The sequence below is a fragment of the Hyperoodon ampullatus genome (assembly GCF_949752795.1).
Source record: "Hyperoodon ampullatus genome assembly, chromosome: 1".
Taxonomy (NCBI): domain Eukaryota; kingdom Metazoa; phylum Chordata; class Mammalia; order Artiodactyla; family Ziphiidae; genus Hyperoodon; species Hyperoodon ampullatus.
The window spans coordinates 894,687-917,643 of NC_136914.1; the positions used below are offsets into that span (position 1 = coordinate 894,687).

The 22,957-nt window shown below is 38.8% G+C and overlaps 1 protein-coding gene across 1 annotated transcript in view; it reads left to right on the top strand.

Moving 5' to 3' along the window:
- The window catches only part of DCHS2 (dachsous cadherin-related 2), a gene marked incomplete at both ends in the record, with an annotated part of 288,779 nt that overhangs the window by 165,549 nt on the left and 100,273 nt on the right, over positions 1–22,957 (top strand). Inside the window, 4 exons of the mRNA XM_079716852.1 lie at positions 5,952–6,188; positions 7,637–8,653; positions 11,421–11,608; positions 12,897–12,996. Coding sequence (XP_079572978.1) covers positions 5,952–6,188; positions 7,637–8,653; positions 11,421–11,608; positions 12,897–12,996 — 1,542 coding nt within the window. The remainder of the gene's footprint in view (positions 1–5,951; positions 6,189–7,636; positions 8,654–11,420; positions 11,609–12,896; positions 12,997–22,957) is intronic.

Sequence of the window (22,957 nt, forward strand, 5' to 3'; positions counted from 1 at the left end):
AAATGGAAGCTAGGGCTGAGTCACTAAGATATATACCAGAGGGATCCGATGCAGGATTATTTACAAAGGAGGGAACTGAAAAGCAGTTTGATTTTTCTACTGAACTTTACCCACCTTGTCAGAAGTACAAAGGTTTCTAAATTGGAGATAAAAGGGTTGATAATTTGGAGAGAGCTGCTGTGGGTTTGTGGGTTACCCCCAGGTGGGGTGCCTGCACTTCACCAGTCAGAGAACTGAGTATTAAGTCCTGCAGTTCGGGGCTAACAGACTCAAGTTTGTCTCTCATCTGAAAAATCTAGAGCAGGAATGATGGACGGTGGAAGAAAGGAGGGGTTTCTAGGATGAAGACAAACTCTTCCTGGAGTTTGTGGGGCCCGTGGTCCTCTGTGGTGGAAACAGCTGGTGTGGAGCTGTTTTAGGTCCTGCCCACTAAGGCCGGAGGGAGAGGTCTGAGCGTTGTTAGCTTTTCAGGAGGCAAGGAAGCAGTAAGTGAACAGTCTGAAGAGGGATATGGTTACATCTGTTAAGGTCGCCTCAGATTAGAAGATGGAAGGTTTCTCAAAAAAGCCATGAAAGCACTGGTGATAGAAGGTGGTTTCTAAACAACTGCCCAGGCGGAAGAGCACCGATGCTACATCACTGTGATGCTGCCTGTCCAGTGAGAATGTTCCCACTCCTCTCCCATCCCCTCCTTTCCCCCCAGGTGCACCGAGATAGTTCATAAACTCATATTAGCAATATGAGGAGGAGGAGGAAGAGAGCTAGATGAAGAGAGAGAGAAGCAGCCAACGACTTCTGACCTACAGCATGTGCTCCACCTGACTTTTTTTTTTGCCTTAAATTATACCTATTTATTTTTAATTTTATTGCAGTAGAGTTGCTTTACAATCATGTGTTACTTTCAGGTGTACAGCATAGTGATTCAGTCGTACATACATATATTCATTCTTTTTCAGATTCTTTTCCCCACCTGAACTTTAACTCAAGTTTACACTTTGATTCTTCTAAAGACACTTGTATTCTAGTTATTAAATCGAGACTGTTTTGTGACTTAAAGTCACAGAAAGAACTTTAATTGGTTGCTAGTGATTGTGGAGGTGGTAGGAGCTTCCTGAATTTTCACGTAGGGGCAGGAGAAGAACAGGTGGCCATACAAAATAAATCAAAATAGGAAAAAAGAAATTTCACATCATCCTATACTGTGAATATAGGCTACAAACTAGTGTGAAGTTTTCCTTATGTTTAAGAATTCTCAAAGGAAATTTTTACCCCTCTGTTCAGCACCAAGTTTCAAGTCATAAAATTTCACTGGGGAGGCAGGGGTTTATTTCTAGCTCCCTCTTACACTGAAAGTTCTGTGGCTCTAAATTTATTTGTGGAAGTCCTGCAAGACTCTCCCTCTCCAACCTGCTCCCATCCCCAAGGGCCCTGGTCTTGTCTTCTGCCCCCAGAGTTCCACAAAGTCATTAAAAGAAAAGTTCAAGGACACTAGGGTTTGGTAAATACACTGAAGGCCAAAGCTAAATTCAGTATGCTGCATATGCTCTGGGTTCCTGACATCACTTAATTTTTTAACTTCTTTACTGTCAATTTTTAAAATGTATTTAAGAGGTTATATTTTTATTTTTTTACAGCACTTGCTTTCAGGGGGAGGATTGGTCATTGTATTTAGTATCAGAAAACAGTTGTTCCCTTTAGTAATTCTTTCAGTGATAGTTTGTAAGAAGTAAATTATCTATCTGTCTTGGTCTTATTTTATGCTTGTGAGAGTTAATTTTATGTGTCAACTTGGCTAGGCTATGATACCTAATTTTTGGTCAAACACCAGTCTAGATATTGCTGTAAAGGTGTTTTTTAGATATGATTAACATGTAACTCAGTAGTATTTGGGCAAAGCAAATAATCTTCCATAATGTGAGTGGGCCTTCTCTGATCAGTTGAAGGTCTTAAGAGAAAAGACTGATGTCCTCCCAGGAAGAAGTAATTCTACCTCTAGACTGCTTTCCAACTCAAGACTGTGACATCCTGTAGAAATTTCTAGCCTTCCAGCCAGCCCTACAAATTCCAGACTGGCCAACCCCCACATGAGCCAATTCCTCAAAATAAATCTCTCTCTTTCCCTGTCTTTCCCGCTCTCTTTCCTTATCTCTCTCCCCCTCTTTCCCTGTCTATCTTCTCTCCCCCCATCTCTGTCTCTGTCTCTATCTCTATCTATCTATTTCAACTATTCGCTTTTGCTTCTCTGGAGAACCCTGACTGATCCAACGTTCCTCCTGTAAAATAGCTTACCTGGGGCTTCCCTGGTGGCTCAGTGGTTAAGAATCTGCCTGCCAGTGCAGGTGACACAGGTTCAAGCCCTGGTCCGGGAAGATCCCACATGCCGCGGAGCAACTAAGCCCGTGTGCCACAACTACAGAGCTCGCGCACCTAGAGCCCGTGCTCTGCAACGAGAAGACACCATAATGAGAAGCTCACACACTGCAACGAACAGTAGCCCCCACTCACTGCAACTAGAGAAAGCCCATGTCCAGCAACGAAGACCCAGTGCGGCCAAAAATAAATAAATACATTAAAAATACATAGCTTATCTGAGTAGAAAATTCTAGGTAGGCAGTTGTTTTCTTCTGTAACTTTCACAATATTACTTCATTAACTTCTGACCTCTGTTGTTGCCATTGAGAAGTCTGTTGTCAAAGAATTGTTCCTTTATAGGTTCTCAGTTTTTCTTCTCGTTGCTGTTGTAAGATTTTATCTTTGTCTCTCTTTATTCAGAAACGTCACTGATGTATCTAATTATCAGCTTCTCATTTTCCTGTATATGAGAATGCATTCCCCTCAGAAGTACCACCATCAGCGGCCCTGGTCTTGCAGTCCCCCTTGGGTGGTAAGCACCACCCTCACTGTGCCTTCTCAAAGGTGATCTGAGGGTAGATTTCTAGGTTTTGTACATGAACAATTTACTGTTAGATACATATTGCCAAAGTGCCTTTTGGACAGTGTACATCCATACCACATCCTTTATTAACCCTGCATAATATTACTTAAAAGTTTTAGCAAACAGTAGAGGTGAAAACAAGAGGTAGTTGTTTTTATTTTGCATTTGTTATTTTTAATGAGTTTGAGCATTATCATATTTATTCATACTTTATTCTTTCTTATCTGAGCTATCTGCCCTTATCCACTTCTACCCTAACTTTTGGTTTACCTGTATTTTTTCATCTTAGTTACAGAACTCTTCAGTTATTATGTATATTAAATTGTTGTTTATATATTTTCAAAATGTTGTCTTTTGATTTTATTTATAAACCATGGAGTAAACTAATGAATAAGTGAATGAATAAGAAGGATAAAAACTATTAAAGTACAATGTGGTAAATGTATGATAAGCACATGTATTCAGGCCACTGTGGGATCCTGGAAGAGTGGTCTCTGAAAGAGAGTGGAAGGTAAGAGAAGGTCATCTGTGCCAGGCGAAAGTTGAGCTGTGCTTTAAAACATGAGTAGAAATAATTGTCAGAGAAGATGAAGAAGTTATTCCAGGAAGGGGATGCAGCAATCCAAAGGGAAGAGCAAGATCTATTCTGGAAATTAGAAAGAGTTGACTGTGCCAAGAGCAAAATGTCCTGTATGGAGAGAATAGTGAGATGGGGCCACAGAGATGCAAAAGCGCTAATTGAGTGGCTTGGTTATTACGATAAAGCATTTGAACTTCCCCTGAAAACTGGGGGAAGGACTGATAGGCCGAGATTTGGATTTTAGGAAGACTATCCTAATACAAGTATGAAAAATGGTTTAGAAGGAGTCAGTCTGAAGGCAGGAAGACCAGCTTATGGTCTAGTTGAGGCAGGCATTAATCTTTTCATTGTCATAATCATCAAGAGTGGAAAATAAAACTCTTAAAAAAGTCTCAGTAATTAAAACTGAGTTAACTCTAGAAGACTCTGTACTCAGGGAGTGGGGGGTAACTGGGGTAGAGAGACTTTTCATTTTCTTCTGTAGACAGACACTTTTGCATTATTTGAGTTTTATTTTTTAATCAAGCCAAGACTTTAATAAGAAAGAATTTTGAAGCTAATCAATAACGGAGGGGAAAGACCTGACTTAGAAATTAGTGTGATGAGTATTGAGTGCTTTGGTGGACCAGCAAATCAGGGTGAACCCCAATTTTAACACGGCTGCTAAAAGTAGGTGTGATAATACTTGGTTACATTAGTATTTTATAAGTATTCCAATAAAGAATGTTTATACTCTTCTTCGCTATAGTCAGATTGTTATCTGGAACCATGTGTTCCTGGATCAACTTGGAGAATGTTCAGGAGAAAGGAACTGCAGGAGAAATGACATAAAATCATGTCAGATAAGAAAATGGGGATGCTGTGCCTGGAGCAAGTCTGATGAGATATTTGGCTTTGGTTATTGATGATGTGTTTGCCAAGGAGAAATAAGACAGATTCACTAAATTTCTAATGGAAATAGGAACAAGAAATTGGAGTTATAAGAGGGCAGATTTAATATAAAAAAAGAAAGAAATCAAATGGGTGTCACCTTTTTTATGCCTAGAATACTGATAGTTCTGATGTTTTTGCCAGCTTCTCATAAACTGGCAAAACTGCAGTAGTCCTTCATTTAACTAATACTTATGGCCAATTGTGTTGTGATAGATTCCATACAGTTCAGCCACATTTATTTGTATGTAAATTCATTTAAAAGTTTCTCTGTTTTTCTTTTTTGTAAACTACAACTAACATTTTCATTTCTTAATTTGGTTATCTATTTTCATGTTTTCACACTAACACACCAATGGGTGGTGTTAGCCATATTAAATGATTGGTTTTCTCAGCATTACTGGATCTCTCCCCAACTCATCCATTAAGACTTTCTCCTCTCACAAACACTCTGTGTATAAGCCTAACTTATCCCCATGGCTTTAACATTTTTGTTTTCCTACACACAGCCATTGATATTATACCCTCTCATCAATAAAAAAAAATGGAGTTCCTTGAAAAAAAGTGCTGCACTCCATGGTCTTGTTCAGGGCAAATGGCAAATACCCCAGAAGATAAAACTTTAGTTTCGTCTGTAGATTTAGGGTCCTGGTGCCTGGGTAGATTGTGTTCACCCAACAACCCTGCATTAGCTTAGACTACATTGGATTATGGGGTATACTCTGCTAGTCCATCATCCTGGGCTGCTGATATGGTAGGAAGGCCTAACAAAAGCAACAGTTTTTGTTTTTCTGGTGAATTGATATACTTCCAAGGTGTCTAATATATAAGCTCTAGGAAATATTGCTTAGTTGACAGAATTTGGACCATCATTTTGCAAATATGCTCAAGTTCTTTGATCGGAAAGTAGATGTATCAAGGTTCTCCAGAGAAATGGAACCAACAGGAGATATATAAATATAAAGACATATAAAGATAATATAAAGAGATTTATTGTAAGGAATTAGTCCTGTGATTAACAGGCCCCAAGATCTGCAGGTGAGTTGGTAAACTCAAGATCCAGAGAACCAATGGTGTAGCTCCAGGTTGAAGGCTGGCAGTCTCAAGACTCAGGAGGAGCCAAGATGTTTCAGTTCAATTCCAAAGGAAGGGAAAAAACCAATGTCCCAAGTCTAAGACAGTCCGGCAGGAGGACTCTGTCTTACTTGGAGGAGGACCAGCCCTTTTGTTCTAGTCAGGCCTTCAACTGATTGGATGAGGCCCACCCACAGCAGGGAGGCCAATATGCTTGACTCAGTCTACCCATTTGGGTTAATCTCACCCAAAAACACCCTCACAGAAACATGCAGCATAATGTTTCACTGAATATTTGGGCACGCCATGGTCCAGTCAAGTGGACACATAAAATTAACCATCACAGTAGCATTAACAGATCAGGTGTTACTATTGCTCATCAGTATTTATTGCATGTTATCTGGTTTTTAATTCTCTCCTTCCCCTACCCAGGGATTATTTACTTAACATCAACTCTTAGTCATTTGGAATCCACCACACTTTTGCTGATGGTCTGTGCTCGAGATGGTGGTGGGCTCACATCTGTCACTAATGCTGAAGTCACCATACACATTCTTCAGACAACTCTGGCACCCACTGAATTTGAAAGGCCTAAGTATACTTTCTCAGTTTATGAAGATGTGCCTGAAGACAGTCCTGTGGGAACAGTGAAAGCAAAAGAGTCCTTGAGTAAGTACTTACTTCTTATGCTGCATTGAAATCCATTACTGGAACATTTTCTTAGGTTGTACAGTCTTGAATAAATCTTTCCTTTTCTCCATGCAAGAATTGAGACCATACAATATATGGCTTGCTCTTTGTTCTTTCAACATTATTTTTATCCTACTTATGTTTTCTAATCACAAAAGTAATAGGTACTTTTTTTTTTTTTTTTTTTTTTTTTGCGGTACGCAGGCCTCTCACTGCTGTGGCCTCTCCCGTTGCGGAGCACAGGCTCCGGACGCGCAGGCTCAGCGGCCATGGCTCACGGGCCCAGCCGCTCCGCGGCATGTGGGATCTTCCCGGACCGGGGCACGAAACCGTGTCCCCTGCATCGGCAGGCGGACTCTCAACCACTGTGCCACCAGGGAAGCCCAGTAATAGGTACTTTTAACCCATTCTTCAAAGCGCGCGTGCGTGCACACACACACACACACACACTTCCAAATTTTTTTTTTTTTTTTTTTTTGTGGTACGCGGGCCTCTCACTGTTGTGGCCTCTCCCGTTGCGGAGCACAGGCTCCGGATGCGCAGGTTCAGCGGCCACGGCTCACGGGCCCAGCCGCTCCGCGGCATGTGGAATCTTTCCGGACCGGAGCACGAACCCGTGTCCCCTGCATCGGCAGGTGGACCCTCAACCAGTGTGCCACCAGGGAAGCCGCAAAAATTTTTTAATGAAAATACGTCCAACTATCTTTGTTGTTCTACAATGACCATTTTTCCCCACTTTGTATATTGTGGACAGTTTTCCAAGTAATTGGACATCATTCCGTCTCATTAAAATAAAAAGTTGCATAGTATTTATTTAAACATTTCCCTTTGCTATCAATTTGAATGATTTACAATCATTTTTGCTAGTCCAAACAATACTCAAGCAAATATCCTTAGATGACTTGTACAGATTTCTCTGCAAGAAAAATTCTTAGAAGTGAATTACTTGTCCAAAGATCTTGTCATGCTCTGTAACCCTAACCCATCTTCTCTCCTTCCCTTAAATTTTAGGGAGGGTATTTGCCTTTTATCGGTAGATATCATAGAGAAACACCAGTGTAAACTTGACTTTGCTTCCTCAAATATATAAAACAGACTGTAAAACAGGCATCCACATTATTTTCTGAATACCTTTCCCTTTTACTTAATACAAAAAGAGGGAAGGAAGATGGTGAAACCCGAGGCTTGTGCCTTGTCCATTGGACATTACTTTTGTCCACTAATACATCTGAAACCATGTGTCCACTTATCAACAGGCTTTGGAGAGCCGAGGAAGACGTGAGACATTGCATCGTATTCTCTGTGGATGTGATATACATTAATGCTTTCAGTTCTCAGTGTTTCCAGTAGGTACATTCTTTTGGCATAAAGTGATTGCTTTCTCTTTTCATTTTGTTCTTTCTTTTTTTTTTTTTCTTCCTTTTCAGATTCCTCAGAGCCAATTTTTTATAGGATCTCCTCTGGTGATCTGGACGGAAAGTTCTTTATTCACCCGTGGCTGGGCACCATTCGAACCCAGAAGCCTCTGGATCACGAAACACAGCCCGTGGTTGTGCTCACCATCCAGGCACAGCTCGGCAGCTCCCCCGCCTGCAGCAGCACAGAGGTCAACATAACTGTCATCGATGTCAATGATAACCGCCCAGTGTTTCACAAAGCCTCAGATGTGGTTACGATATCCCAGAGCACAATGACTGGCACAGCCTTGTACCACGCCCGTGCAACAGACAAAGACAGTGGGCCCAACGGGGTCATCCGCTATGCCATTGTCAGTCAGAGCCCGAGCATCTTTTCTGTTGACTCAGGGCTGGGTGTGGTGTACCTCAACGAGAGCCTGGCAGGCGCTGGGCCCCGGGAGTGCACACTGAACCTCATGGCCCAGGATCTCGGCGTTCCTCCTCAGGCATCCCTGTTAGTGCTGACTGTCATTATTGAAAAACAAGAACAAAACCCGTCTTTAACTTTTGAGCATTTGGTCTATCAAGCGGAAGTTAGTGAGTCCCTCTCACTGATGACCCCAGTCCTGAAAATCCAGGCCTGCCAGCTTGGCCCACAGCGCACACCCCCACAGCTCCTGTACTCGCTGGAGTCCGGCACAGACTCGGCTGCGTTTGGCATCCATCCTTACATGGGTTGGATTTATTTGCGGCGACAGCTCGACTATGAATCCACACAAACATATAATTTTAGAGTGTTTGCCTGGATCCCGGAGGCCAGAATGTCACAAAATGTGAGCACTTCAGTAATTGTTCATGTCCTGGATGAGAATGACAATTCCCCTACCTTCTTGCATGATGTCTTGTTTCTGAAAGTCAAGGAGAGTCCTGTTCCCCAAGGGGTAATAGGCAAAGTTACAGCAATTGACAGAGACTCAGGAAAGAATGGACAGCTGTCATATTTCCTTTTGTCTGATGGAAAATTCTTCAAGATGAATCCTAATACAGGTAGCATTTTGTAGCTTGCACTTATTCCTTTAAAATTGGAATTGACAAAACTCAATTTTTTTAGCAAACATATAGTTAAAATTACAGTTTTTAGTAAATATCTTACTTGATTATAGTCTTGTGATTTTTAAAGTGAAGTCAAAATTGAACAGAATTTTCCCTTAAATGATTCATATTTCTCTTGCCTCACACCCACATACTGTCCGTATATGGTTTTTATTTTGAATTAGAGGTACACTCAGAACTGGACTAGATAAATTCTTGTGTAAAGTCTAATTCCACCCTCCTGCCCAACCACTCTTTTTCATTTGTAGATGTCTTTAAAATTTTTCAAATAATATTTTATAAAATATAAATGTCATCGGTGAAAAACTAGAGAATAATCCACTTTTTAATATTTTAAGTTAAGATTTCAAAGTCACTCTTTCGATATATTTCTGCATTCTCATTTTGATGAGGGAAACATAGGGAAAGGGCAAATATTTACACTGAGTTTTTTTTTCATGTCTTAATTAGTTAAGTTAAATATACAAATGTTATTATATTGTATACATTTACAAGGTCTTTAATTCCTGCAACTACCTACAAATGAATTATGTTTATACTGCAACCATGTAGTTGGAGAAACTGAAACTCGAGTAGCTCAAGTAACATGCCCAAGGTCACGGAGCTAGAAAGAAGTGAGAAGGTCACCACTTTGTACAATTCCAGGAGGCACCATTCATGTTGTGACCTTTGTACGTGCTGCCCCTTGCTCTATAGTGGGACAGAATTTGAATTCAATTCTAATTACCTTCAAAGTGCCTGTCGTGTGGATTAGGAAAAGGTGCCCCTTCCTCCAGCAGATGGAGCTTTACACCAGGGCACAAGGCCTGCCGAGATTGCAAGCTGGATCTCGGCTCCCATTCAGTCCTGAGCTGGGCCCCGCAGCAAGGCACAAACTGCACCGGCTGCACAGGATGATCCGGCTTACTCTTTACTTCCACGTGTTAGATAGTTCTCTAGGTTTTCTACTGCACTCGGTAATTTATTTTTTTCGAAAGAAGTTGAAATATACATTCGGTTCCCCCATAATCTTCTGTCTCCCACAGTTAGTCCAGATTCAGAAGACCAGGTGTCCATTCCTAGAATTGCTGTACGGCTAGAAGCAAGAAGCTTCACCTTGGGACTCAGTTTCCTTACCTTGAAAAAAGGAGAGAATTGCCGCCATGCTCCGTGTCCCGCTCTGGGGAGGGGTGTGTGTGTGGGGGGCGGGTGAAGAGTTAAAGTGTTATGAAGGGGCTTGGAAGGCTACATACTCGTAAGCTGTTCCTGTTCACTGGGGCGGGGGACAGTGGGGCAGCGCAGGGGTTGACGACATCCTCCAGTGCGTGGCACGCATGCGCAGCACGCAGCCACGCCCTCCACGTCCGGGGCTCTGAGCAGCCTCAGGTAGTGACCCGAAACCTCACTCCCACGGAACCCTATGTGGAACCCCCACGCCCAGCCCAGGCTGAGCCTCCTAGCCTTTCCGAACAGCTGCTACATATCAGTCAGAGTTGGTGCAGCAAATAAAAATCTGTTTGCCATTCAGGATTTAGGGTTTTCCTAGAAGAATTGCATTTTGGAACTTTAAAGATGCAGTTGTTGTCTTTGTCATTTTTGTTAGAATCACACTTACAGTAAACACTTTATAAATATAGTTGATATAGTAAGTGGATATGGTAAACACTGTATTATACCTTCACCAATTCATCAACTTATCCAAATATGAATTTTTTGTTGTTGTTCCTGATTTCACTTTTTGTTTTGTTCTACACACTGTCATTTGTTCTACACATTTCATTCGGAGGAAGAGGGCAAAAAGATCTTGGTAATGGCAATGTTAGGTAGTAGTTGCTTCTTGATTACTTTCTCACAAATAGATATTTTCATAAATAGTGAGGATATTAACGCCTGTTGGAACTCTGCAGCGGGAGGCGGGCTACCGGAGATGGCCCTTGGCGGTAGGTAGAGGCAGTTACGATTTTATGCCTGAGTCTGTGGATGAAACACTAGGCTAGTCGCCTAGAAGACAGTTTTGAGCAAGAATATGTAAAATATGGCTTGTAAAGCATGAAGAGTTATTTGGGAAGTCACTGTCCTACTACACATATATTTTGCGAGATAAAAATAAATAACTCTATACGTAAAAGACAAACCATCACCTAGGAATGTATTTGATTTTCATGAAGGTACTTTGCCATCACTTTAAGTAATGATAACAACTCCCACATTCGTAATAACTTAAAGCTTACAGAGTCCTTTTAAATTTATTATTGTGTTAGTGTTTGATAGCCGTAGGAGGTAGGGTCAGAGAGGTCCTTCTGTGCCTGAGGTGAAGAAACTGGTGCCCAAACCAGACCTTGTGATGTCAGAGCTGAGGTGCTTTCTGTATATTCAGTATGAAGGGAGACATGCTGTAACTTTAAATCTGCTAAATTATTATTAAATTATCACAGAGTATTTTATCATTTGTTGTTATGAATTCATTCTTTAGTTCAAATGGTTGATGGTAGATAATTTGAAATACAAAGAATGACAAATTGAAGGTGGCAGAAGAAACTTCAGAAAATTCTTTCAACAGCAGAGCTAGATTACTAAAGCATGTGGTCTTGGAAGTTGTGCTTTTAGAGCTTTATATCTGATTTTCCTTTCTGGGAATTGGTCTGAGATTTAATTGGTTGTTCATAATGCCACAATTCTAATATAAGCGTCAGCCTCTTTCATCCTGCTCTGTGTTCCTCAGGTGAACTTATCAGTTGGGTGGCCTTGGATCATGAGCAACGGGTGCACCATCAGGTGACGGTCTTAGTGACCGACCACGGCTCCCCTCCTCGAAACGCCACCGTGCTGGTGTATGTCTTGGTTACTGACATCAATGATAACAGGCCGTATTTCCCACAGTGCCTCCCTGGGAAGGAATTACACATCAAGGTATGTGGAGCCAAGTAGCCGTGCAACGTTTGTAGTATTCTTAGTCACTTGTTTTGAGCACCATCTTGTGGTAAAAAGCATGAATTTATCCAGTCAGTCTTGTGTGGAAATTCATACATTTCTAGAGTTAGAATTGTCCACATGTCAAAAAAAAAAAAAAACCACACAATTAAAACAAGAAAAGAAAATGCTTATGTGTGCTATTTGGGATCACACATTCAGTGGTTTTATGATAATGTAGTTCTGTCTGTTGTATGCAAACATCATGGTACTTCATTATCAGTATTGCTCAGATATGTCTTGTTTTTTTTTCAGTAATTTGCATGCCTTTCTTTGTCTACAGCTCCTTGTGGGCAATTGAAACACATCTCTAAGACGGTTAGTTGAAGATAGGAGAACAATCTGTAGCTCTAAAGTGGAGGGACTTGCAGGCACATGCGGAAACTTCTCATTATATTTACGTGATCTTATCTTTTTCGTTTCCATGTTTTTGTATGCTTTATAATGTACATAATAAGTTAGCATATTAATTCATGTACATAATTAATAAATGTATCTTGGAGGAACTCATACTTTTTTTAAATGAAAGGGTTATATGAATAAAACGCTGGGAAGCTATTGCTCTGAAACAATTGGACGTTCAAATTGAGATCAAGTATGCATATTGAAAACCTTGAAATAGGTATTGAGGAAGTTAATAACTTTAAACCCATGTTCCAAAATCATATTTAAAGAAAATTCTACCAATGCAGAACATTATGATACTATCCTTATGATTTTTATTAATGTATCATTTTATGTATCATGGCTTAATTAGGCAGTAAGACCCTAAACTTGGAGTTCAATTCCACATGTACATTTTAGTATTTCAGGAAAGTTTCTGTTAATTAATAAGGTATGTTTCCTGAAATAATGGCTTATGTTTATCTTTAGCGTATTTTGGACCTTTTAAAAGAAAGTGATGAATAAGAAGCCAGAATACTTAAAATGCATCAAAAATCTAAGATTTTTTTAGTCAATTTTATTTCCTTTTTTTCTCAAAATTAGATTAAATGCTGGAGATAATTTGTTCAAATTGAACAAAACATTTAAATTTGTAATGTGGATTGTTTTCATGGTTTTACACCCATATAACTTTTATATGGTAGACGTTTGCATTTTGTGTGGATTTAAATGTAGTTTAAAAAAATAATTCTTAGGAGTAATGTGTTCTGTAACTTAAAGATTCATTGATATTTCTTTTTAAAATTTCACTGACTAATTTGTAAGTCATTTGTCTTAATGACAGGTTCTGGAAGGTCAACCAGTAAATATGTTGGTTACAACTGTCTTTGCAAAGGATCTTGATGAAGGGAACAACGCAGAAGTTGTATATTCAGTATCTTCAGGTAAAAGTTACTATCCATAAAGGATTAAGAGCGCTTAGAATTTCCTCTTTTGTCCACCAGCCATCCGCCTCCTCCTGGGAAAATAGTTAACACTGAAAATAGCACCATATTGCAAACAAAATACATTTGTTATTTTCTAGAATCACCTTAAAAAAAATTTAAAAGTTTAATGGGGGCTTCGGTCGGATCCCAGGGAGAGGACTGGGGTTGGCTGCGTGAACACAGCCTGAAGGGGGATAGTGCCCCACAGCTAGCCGGGAGGGAGTCCGGGAAAAAGTCCGGACCTGCCGAAGAGGCAAGAGACTTTCTTACTCTGTGTTTCCTGGTGCGCGAGGAGAGGGGATTAAGAGCGCCGCCTAAAGGAGCTCCAGAGACGGGCGCGAGTCGCAGCTATCAGCACGGACCCCAGAGATGGACATGAGACGCTAAGGCTGCTGCTGCCGCCACCAAGAAGCCTGTGTTCAAGCACAGGTCACTCTCCACACCTCCCTTCCGGGGAGCCTGTGCAGCCCGCCACTGCAAGATTCCATGATCCAGGGAAAACTTCCCTGGGAGAACACACGGTGCACCTCAGGCTGGTGCAACGTCCCGCTGGGTTCTGCCGCTGCAGGCTCGCCCCATATCCGTACCCCTCCCTCCCCCTCGGCCTGAGTGAGCCAGAGCCACCAAATAAGCTGCTTCTTTAACCCCGTCCTGTCTGTGCGGGAACAGACGCCCTCAGGCGACCTACACGCAGAGGCGGGGCCAAATCCAAAGCTGAGCCCCGGGAGCTGTGCGAACAAAAAGAAACGGAAATCTCCCCCAGCAGCCTCAGGAGCAGCGGATTAAATCTCCACAATCAACTTGATGTACCCTGCATCTGTGGAATACCTGAGTAGACAAGGAATCATCCCAAGTTCAGGAGGTGGACTTCGGGAACAATGATATATATATATTTTTTTCTCTTTTTCTCTTTTTGTCAGTGTGTATGTGTATGCTTCTGTGTGTGATTTTGTCTGTATAGCTTTGCTTTTACCATTTGTGCTAGGGTTCTGTCTGTCCTTTTTTTTTTTAATTAAAATTTTTTTTTCTTAATAATTATTTTTTATTTTAATAATGTTATTTTATTTTATTTTATTTTCCCTTATTTTATCTTCTTCTTTCTTTCTTTTTGTTCTCCCTGTTATTCTGAGCCCTGTGGAGGACAGGATTTTGGTGCTCCAGCGAAGTGTCAGGGCTGTGCCACTGAAGTGGGAGACCCAAGTTCAGGACACTGGTCCACAAGAAACCTCCCAGCCCCAAGTAATATCAAACAGCGAAAATCTCCCATAGATCTCCATCTCAATGTCAAGACCCAGCTACACTCAATGACCAGCAAGCTACAGTGCAGGACACTCTATGCCAAACAACTAGCAACACAGGAATATAACCCCATCCATTACCACAGACACTGCCTAAATTCATAATAAGGCTACAGACAACCCAAAACACACCACCAGGTGTGGACCTGCCCACCAGAAAGACAAAATCCAGCCTCAACCACCAGAACACGGGCACTAGTCCCCTCAACCAGGAAGCCTACACAACCCAATGAACCAAACTTAGCAACTGGCAGCAGACACCAAAAACAACAGAAACTACGAACCTGCAGCCTGCAAAAAGGAGACCACAAACACAGTAAGATAAGCAAAATGAGAAGACAGAAAACACACAGCAGATGAAGGAGCAGGGCATAAACCCACCAGACCTAACAAATGGAGAGGAAATAGGCAGTCTACCTGAAAAAGAATTCAGAATAATGATCGTAAAGGTGATCCAAAATCTTGGAAATAGAATGGAGAAAATACAAGAAACATTTAACAAGGACCTAGAAGAACTAAAGAGCAAACAAACAGTGATGAACAACACAATAAATGAAATTAAAAATTCTCTAAAAGGGATCAATAGCACAATAACAGAGGCAGAAGAATGGATAAGTGACCTGGAAGATAAAATAGTGGAAATAACTACAGCAGAGCAGAATAAAGAAAAAAGGATTAAAAGAATAGAGGACAGTTTCAGAGACCTCTGGGATAACATTAAACACACCAACATTCAAATTATAGGGGTCCCAAGAGAAGAAGAGAAAAGAACGGGACTGAGAAAATATTTGAAGAGATTATAGTTGAACACTTCCCTAATATGGGAAAGGAAATAGTTAATCAAGTCGAGGAAGCACAGAGAGTCCCATACAGGATAAACCCAAGAAGAAACACGTCAAGACACATATTAATCAAACTATCAAAAATTAAATACAAAGAACAAATATTAAAAGTAGCAAGGGAAAAACAACAAATAACATACAAGGGAATCCCCATAAGGTTAACAGCTGATCTTTCAGCAGAAACTTTCAAAGCCAGAAGGGAGTGGCAGGACAAATTTCAAGTGATGAAGGGGAAAAACCTGCAATCAAGATTGCTCTACCCAGCAAGGATCTCATTCAGATTTGATGGAGAAATTAAAAGCCTTACAGACAAGCAAAAGCTAAGAGAATTCAGCACCACCAAACCAGCTTTACAACAAATGCTAAAGGAACATCTCTAGGCAGGAAACACAAGAGAAGGAAAAGACCTACAATAACAAACACAAAACAATTAAGTAAATGGTAATAGGAACATACATATCGATAATTACCTTAAATGTAAATGGATTAAGTGCTCCAGCCAAAAGAGATAGACTGGCTGAAAGGATACAAAAATAAGACCCATATATATGCTGTCTACAAGAGACCCACTTCAGACCTAGGGACACATACACACTGAAAGTGAGGGGATGGAAAAAGATATTCCATGCAAATGGAAATCAAAAGAAAACTGGAGTAGCAATTCTCATATCAGACAAAATAGATGTTAAAACAAAGACTATTACAAGAGAAAAAAGAAGGTCACTATATAATGATCACGGGACCAATCCAAGAAGAAGATATAACAATTGTAAATTTTTATGCATCCAACACAGGAGCACCTCAATACATAAGGCAAATACTAACAGCCATAAAAGGGGAAATCGACAGTAATGCAATCATAGTAGGGGACTTTAACACCCCACTTTCACAAATGGACAGATCATCCAAAATGAAAATAAATGAGGACACATAACCTTTAAATGATACATTAAACAAGATGGACTTAATTGATATTTATAGGACATTCCATCCAAGAACAAAAGAATACACTTTCTTCTCAAGTGCTCATGGAACATTCTCCAGGATAAATCGTATCTTGGGTCACAAATCAAGCCTTGGTAAATTTAAGAAAATTGAAATTGTGTCAACTATCTTTTCTGACCACAGTGCTATGAGACAATATCAATTACAGGAAAAAAATCTGTAAGAAATACAAACACATAGAGGCTAAAAAACACACTACTCAATAACCAAGAGATCACTGAAGGAATCAAAGAGGAAATCAAAAAATACCTAGGAACAAATGACAATGAAAACACAATGACCCAAAACCTATGGGATGCAGCAAAAGAAATTCTAAAAGGGAAGTTTATAGCAATACAATCCTACCTTAAGAAACAAGAAATATCTCAAATAAACAACCTAACCTTACACCTAAAGTAATTAGAGAAAGAAGAAAAAAAAAACCCCAAATTTAGCAGAAGGAAAGAAATCATAAAAATCAAATCAGAAATAAATGAGAAAGAAATGAAGGAAATGATAGCAAAAATCAATAAAACTAAAAGCTTGTTCTTTGAGAAGGTAAACAAAATTGATAAACCATTAGCCAGACTCATCAAGAAAAAAAGGGAGAAGACTCAAATCTATAGAATTAGAAATGAAAAAGGAGAAGTAACAACTGACACTGCAGAAATACAAAGCATCATGAGAGATTACTACAAGCAACTCTATGCCAATAAAATGGACAACCTGGAAGAAATGGACAAATTCTTAGAAATGCACAAGCTTCCAAGACTGAACCAGGAAGAAATAGAAAATATGAACAGACCAATCACAAACACTGAAATTGAAACTGGGATTAAAAATCTTCCAAGAAACAAAAGCCCAGGACCAGATGGCTTCACAGGTGAATTCTATCAAACATTTAGAGAAGAGCTAACACCTATCCTTCTCAAACTCTTCCAAAATATAGCAGAGGGAGGAACACTCCCAGACTCATTCTACTAGGACACCATCACCCTGATACCAAAAGCAGACAAAGATGTCACAAAGAAAGAAAACTACAGGCCAATATCACTGATGAACATAGATGCAAAATACTGAACAAAATACTAGCAAACAGAATCCGATAGCACATTAAAAGGATCATACACTATGATCAAGTGGGGTTTATCCCAGGAATGCAAGGATTCTTCAATATATGCAAATCAAACAATGTGATATACCATAATAACATATTGAAGGAGAAAAAACTGATGATCATCTCAATAGTTTCAGAGAAAGCTTTTGACAAAATTCAACACCCATTTATGATAAAAACCCTCCATAAAGTAGGCATAGAGGGAACTTATGTCAACCTAATAAAGGCCATATATGACAAACCCACAGCCAACATCGTCCTCAATGGTGAAAAACTGAAACCACTTCCACTAAGATCAGGAAAATGACAAGGTTGCACACTCTCACCACTATTATTCAACATAGTTTTGGAAGTATTACCGACTGCAATCAGAGGAGAAAAAGAAATAAAAGGAATGCAAATTGGAAAAGAAGAATTAAAGCTGTCACTGTTTGAAGATGACATGATACTATATATAGAGAATCCTAAAGATGCTACCAGAAAACTACTAGAGCTAATCAATGAATTTGGTAAAGTAGCAGGATACAAAATTAATGCACAGAAATTTCTTGCACTCCTATACAATAACAGTGAAAGACTAGAAGGAGAAATTAAGGAAACAATCCCATTTACCATTGCGACAAAAAGCATAAAATACCTAGGAATAAACCTAATTTAAGGAGACAAGAGACCTGTATGCAGAAAATTGTAAGACACTGATGAAAGAAATGAAAGATGATACAAAGAGATGGAGAGATATACCATATTCTTGGATTGGAAGAATCAACATTGTGAAAATGACTATACTACCAAAAGCAATCTACAGATTCAATGCAATACCTATCAAACTACCACTGGCATTTTTCACAGAACTAGAACAAAAAATTTCACAATTTGTATGGAAACACAAAAGACCCCAAATAGCCAAAGCAATCTTCAGAAAGAAAAACGGAACTGGAGAAATCAGGCTTCCTGACTTCAGACTATACTACAAAGCTACAGTAATCAAGAGAGTATGGTACAGGCACAAAAACAGAAATATAGATCAATGGAACAGGATAGAAAGCCCAGAGATAAACTCATGCACATATGGTCACCTTATATTTGATAAAGGAGGCAAGAATATACAATGGAGAAAAGACAGCGTCTTCAATAAGTGGTGCTGGGAAAACTGGACAGGTACATGTAAAAGTATGAAATTAGAACACTACCTGACACCATACAAAAAAATAAACTCAAAATGGAATAAAGACCTAAATGTAAGGCCAGATACCATCAAACACTTAGAGGAAAACATAGGCAGAACACTCTATGACATAAATCACAGCAAGATTCTTTTTGACCCACCTCCTAGAGAAATAGAAATAAAAACAAAAATAAACAAATGGGACCTAATGAAACTTCAAAGCTTTTGCACAGCAAAGGAAACCATAAACAAGACAAAAAGACAACCTCAGAATGGGAGAAAGTATTTGCAAATGAAGCAACTGAGAAAGGATTAATCTTCAAAATTTACAAGCAGCTCATGCAACTCAGTATCAAAAGAACAAACAACCCAATCCAGAAATGGGCAGAAGACCTATATAGACATTTTTCCAGAGAAGATATATAGATTGCCAACAAACACATGAAAGAATTCTCAACATCATTAATCATTAGATAAATGCAAATCAAAACTACAATGAAGTTTCAACTCACACCAGTCAGAATGACCATCATCAAAAAATCTACAAGCAATAAATGCTGGAGAGGGTGTGGAGAAAAGGGAACCCTCTTGCACTGTTGGTGGGAAGGTAAATTGATACCAACACTATGGAGAACCGTATGGAGGTTCCTTTAAAAACTAAAAATAGAACTACCATATGACCCAGCAATCCCACTATTGGGCATATACCCTGAGAAAACCATAATACAAAAAGAGTCATGTACCAAAATATTCATTGAAGCACTATTTACAATAGCCAAGACATGGAAGCAACCTAAGTGTCCATCAACAGATGAGTGGATAAAGAAGATATGGCAATATATACAATGGAATATTACTCAGCCATAAAACGGAATGAAACTGTGTTATTTGTAGTGAGGTGGATGGACCTAGAGTCTGTCATACAGAGTGAAGAAAGTCAGAAAGAGGAAAACAAATACTGTATGCTAACACATATATATGGAATATAAAAAAATAAGAGAAAAAAATATTGGTCAGAAGAACCTAGGGGTAAGATGGGAATAAATATTCAGACGTAGTAGAGAATGGACTTGAGGATACAGGAAGGGGGAGGGTAAGCTGGTAGAAAGTGAGAGAGTGGCATGGACATATATATACTACCAAACGTAAAATAAATAGCTAGTGGGAAGCAGCCGCATAGCACAGGGAGATCAGCTCAGTGCTTTGTGGCCACCTAGAAGGGTGGGATAGGGAGACTGGGAGAAAGTGAGATGCAAGAGGGAAGAGATATGGGAACATATATATATGTATAACTGATTCACTTTGTTATAAAGCAGAAACTAACACACCATTGTAAAGCAATTATACTCCAATAAAGATGTTAAAATAAATAAAATAAAATAAAAATAAAAGTTTAATGTAAAATCATATTATTTTTTCTATGTCCTAAGTAGAAGTCAACCAGCCATCCACTTTAAATGAATAATTTTCAGTAATCTGAAATGCAAGTCAACTTTTACTGACAGGAAAGTGCTAGTTATTGGATAAAAATTGGTATTGAATTTAAAGACATATGATTATGAACACCAAGCATCTGTGAATCTCTATGAAAATTAAATATTCTTAAGGTCAGAGTAAATCATATTTAGAAAATGCAGAGTGAAGTAAGTCAGAAAGAGAAAAACAAATATTGTATGTTAACGCATATATGCAGAATCTAGAAAAATGGTACAGATGTACCTGTTTGCAAGACAGAAATAGAGACACAGACATAGAGAACAAACGTATGAACACCAAGGGTAGAAAGTGGAGCAGGGATGAATTGGAGATTGGGATTGACATATATACACTAACTAATATGTATAAAATAGATAACTAATGAGAACCTGCTGTATAGCATAGGGAACTCTACTTTGCTGTACAGTAAAAAGTAAAACAACTATTGTAAAACAACTATACCCCAATTTTAAAAAATAGGATTAATTAAAAAATGCCACATACGTACACACATGTATGTGTATGTGGGAATTTTATTGAGACAGGCTTATGTTTATGTTTTTCCTTGAGGATGCACAGGCCTCAGATTGGTTCCAATGATTACCTTTAGTTGGCATTGTGTTTTTATACCATTTTAAAAGAAATTTGTTGCTTTGTCATGTTTGACACAAACATAGGGAAGCAAGGGACAACATTGCCGTTACCTGCAATAATTTAATTGTCTTCATGGGAAACCCCAAATATGCCACAGGCAAATCACTAGAATCAATAACATAAAAAATTTCTGAGAACAATGTCAACATACAAAAATCACTAGCATTTTAAGAACTAAGCAGGTTTTCAAAGGTTTCATTCACTGTAACGAAGAAAATCGTTGGGTGTGGGGTCCAGTTTACTGTGAAGATCATGAAGTTTAAGGTTCAAGGCTCTTCACTAGCATGGGCTCCTCTGGGGTGGGAATATTGTCCTATTTTCTTTAAAGAAGGACCATCAAATTATGTATTTCCCCCTCTCCCCAAACAGAATCATCTTGACTAGAAGCATAAGGAGGAAAATTTCCATAAAAGATATTTAAGACCTTTATGTAGAAAATTACAAAATAGATGAAAGACCTAAAGTAGAAAGAAATGAAAAGGCAAATCATGTTCATGCTTGGGAAGATGACATAGTGGATTGTTCAGGAACAATGAGTCTGCTGCATACACGCATACACCCACAAGTTAATAGATTAAGCTATAATCCTTCTATGATACCGTTATTTGTAAAGGAACAAAACCATGCTATATATTACTCATGAATATATGGACTAGAAAGATACACCCCCACTTTAGAACAGAGGCAGTCTACAGGGAAGAAGAAAGGGAATGAGATTTGGAGGTAAACACAGGTCTTTTGCTATACTTATATTCTGTCATTTCTTTAAAAAATTTGAAGAGATATTGCGGCTTTACCAATCTGGAAATGTTTACATGGATGGTCATATATTTCTGAATGTTTGAAATGTTGATTTTTTTAAAAAAATAGCTTCTGAAATGATACTTGGGGCATCGCAATATAAAAATGTGGTGATATCTGTTATGTTACTCATACCTTTGCTTTAACTTTATCCAATTACAAAATAGAGGCAACTACAAAATATAAGATAAAATAACAAGATAAAAATCAATATGAGAAAACTTCATGAAAGTTTTCATTCTCCTATGTAAATGGATCAAAGCATAGAAATCACAACGAGTAGATATTACATAATTTCCTGCTCTATACTCTGACTTTCTTAAGAGCAGGAGTTCTTTTTTATTTGCCTTTATTTCCCCTATAAATGGTAAAGTGTCTGTTACATGATAGTGACTCACTGACAGTTGAATAAAAGAATGAAAGAGAGCCACTAGCCTAGACATCGTCTGACATTCTTTGGGTTGTTTAAAGTATTTAGATTTTATCAAAGAACACAAATCTGTTATTTAACAAACCAAAAAAAAAAAAAACCCTGCCATGATCAATTTGAATTAGAAGTATCAATACAAACTTATGACATATTTTAGTGTGTGCATGTGTGTATTCTGTGACCTCTGAAAATGGCCTAGAAACAATGACTGACCCAGAAGCAATGAGCAGGATACAACCTCCCAATAATGTATTCAATGGAATGAACCAGGAGTCCTTGGAGAAATGACTGACTCCAGGTCTTGGACAGGAAATCTTCAAGATGAGTCTGTAACATTTTGTCACCCCAGATACAAGGAGGCTGTTAAAGATGACTAGGCTCATATCAAAGACTCAGGAACCTCCTTTAAGAGGATCCTAATGTTCAAAGATGGAACAATTTGAACATCAATAGGGATAATATTGGGAATAGATTGAAACTCTTACAATATGTTTAAATTTATGCTTAATGATTCTTAAAACAGAAACTAAACAAACCTTTAATTATCATAGTTGAAGCACTGAAGGATGTTAGTAAACCAATCCATTATTTTGAAGACTGTTAAATAAAAGTTTACCATCAAACATTTATCCTGACTTTTCGTATAATGAACTGTCCCACTGGGTTACCAATAAGTACATAAGAAGAAGTTGCTCTTTAGTAATATATTCCAGCTAATAAATGAAGAAGAGATCATAGACTCAATGTTATACTTTGCAACATTTATTGAATCATTAACGGATCCAGGCTGTGCACCAAAGGGGGCCCACATCACAAAAAGAGACAATCAGACATGTGCTTCTGAAGGAAAACACAAAACAGCATTTATGAAGTAATCTTCCCCCCAAACAACCTGAATCTGATTCATTCTCTAGATCTACCTCCCAATTTAAGGAGAACATAGAGGACAGAAAAACATATTAAGCTACACGTTGGAGATAAGCAACAGACAAATCTAGACCACGGGAAGCTTCAGGATACATGATCCAGTTCTTTAGCAAATGAGTTGCAAGAACAAAATAAAGAGATGGATGGCAGGAATGCATAGATTGAAGAGATATGCAAATACAGATTTTATGTTGAACCTAATTTGACTAGAAAAAAAATAAGATA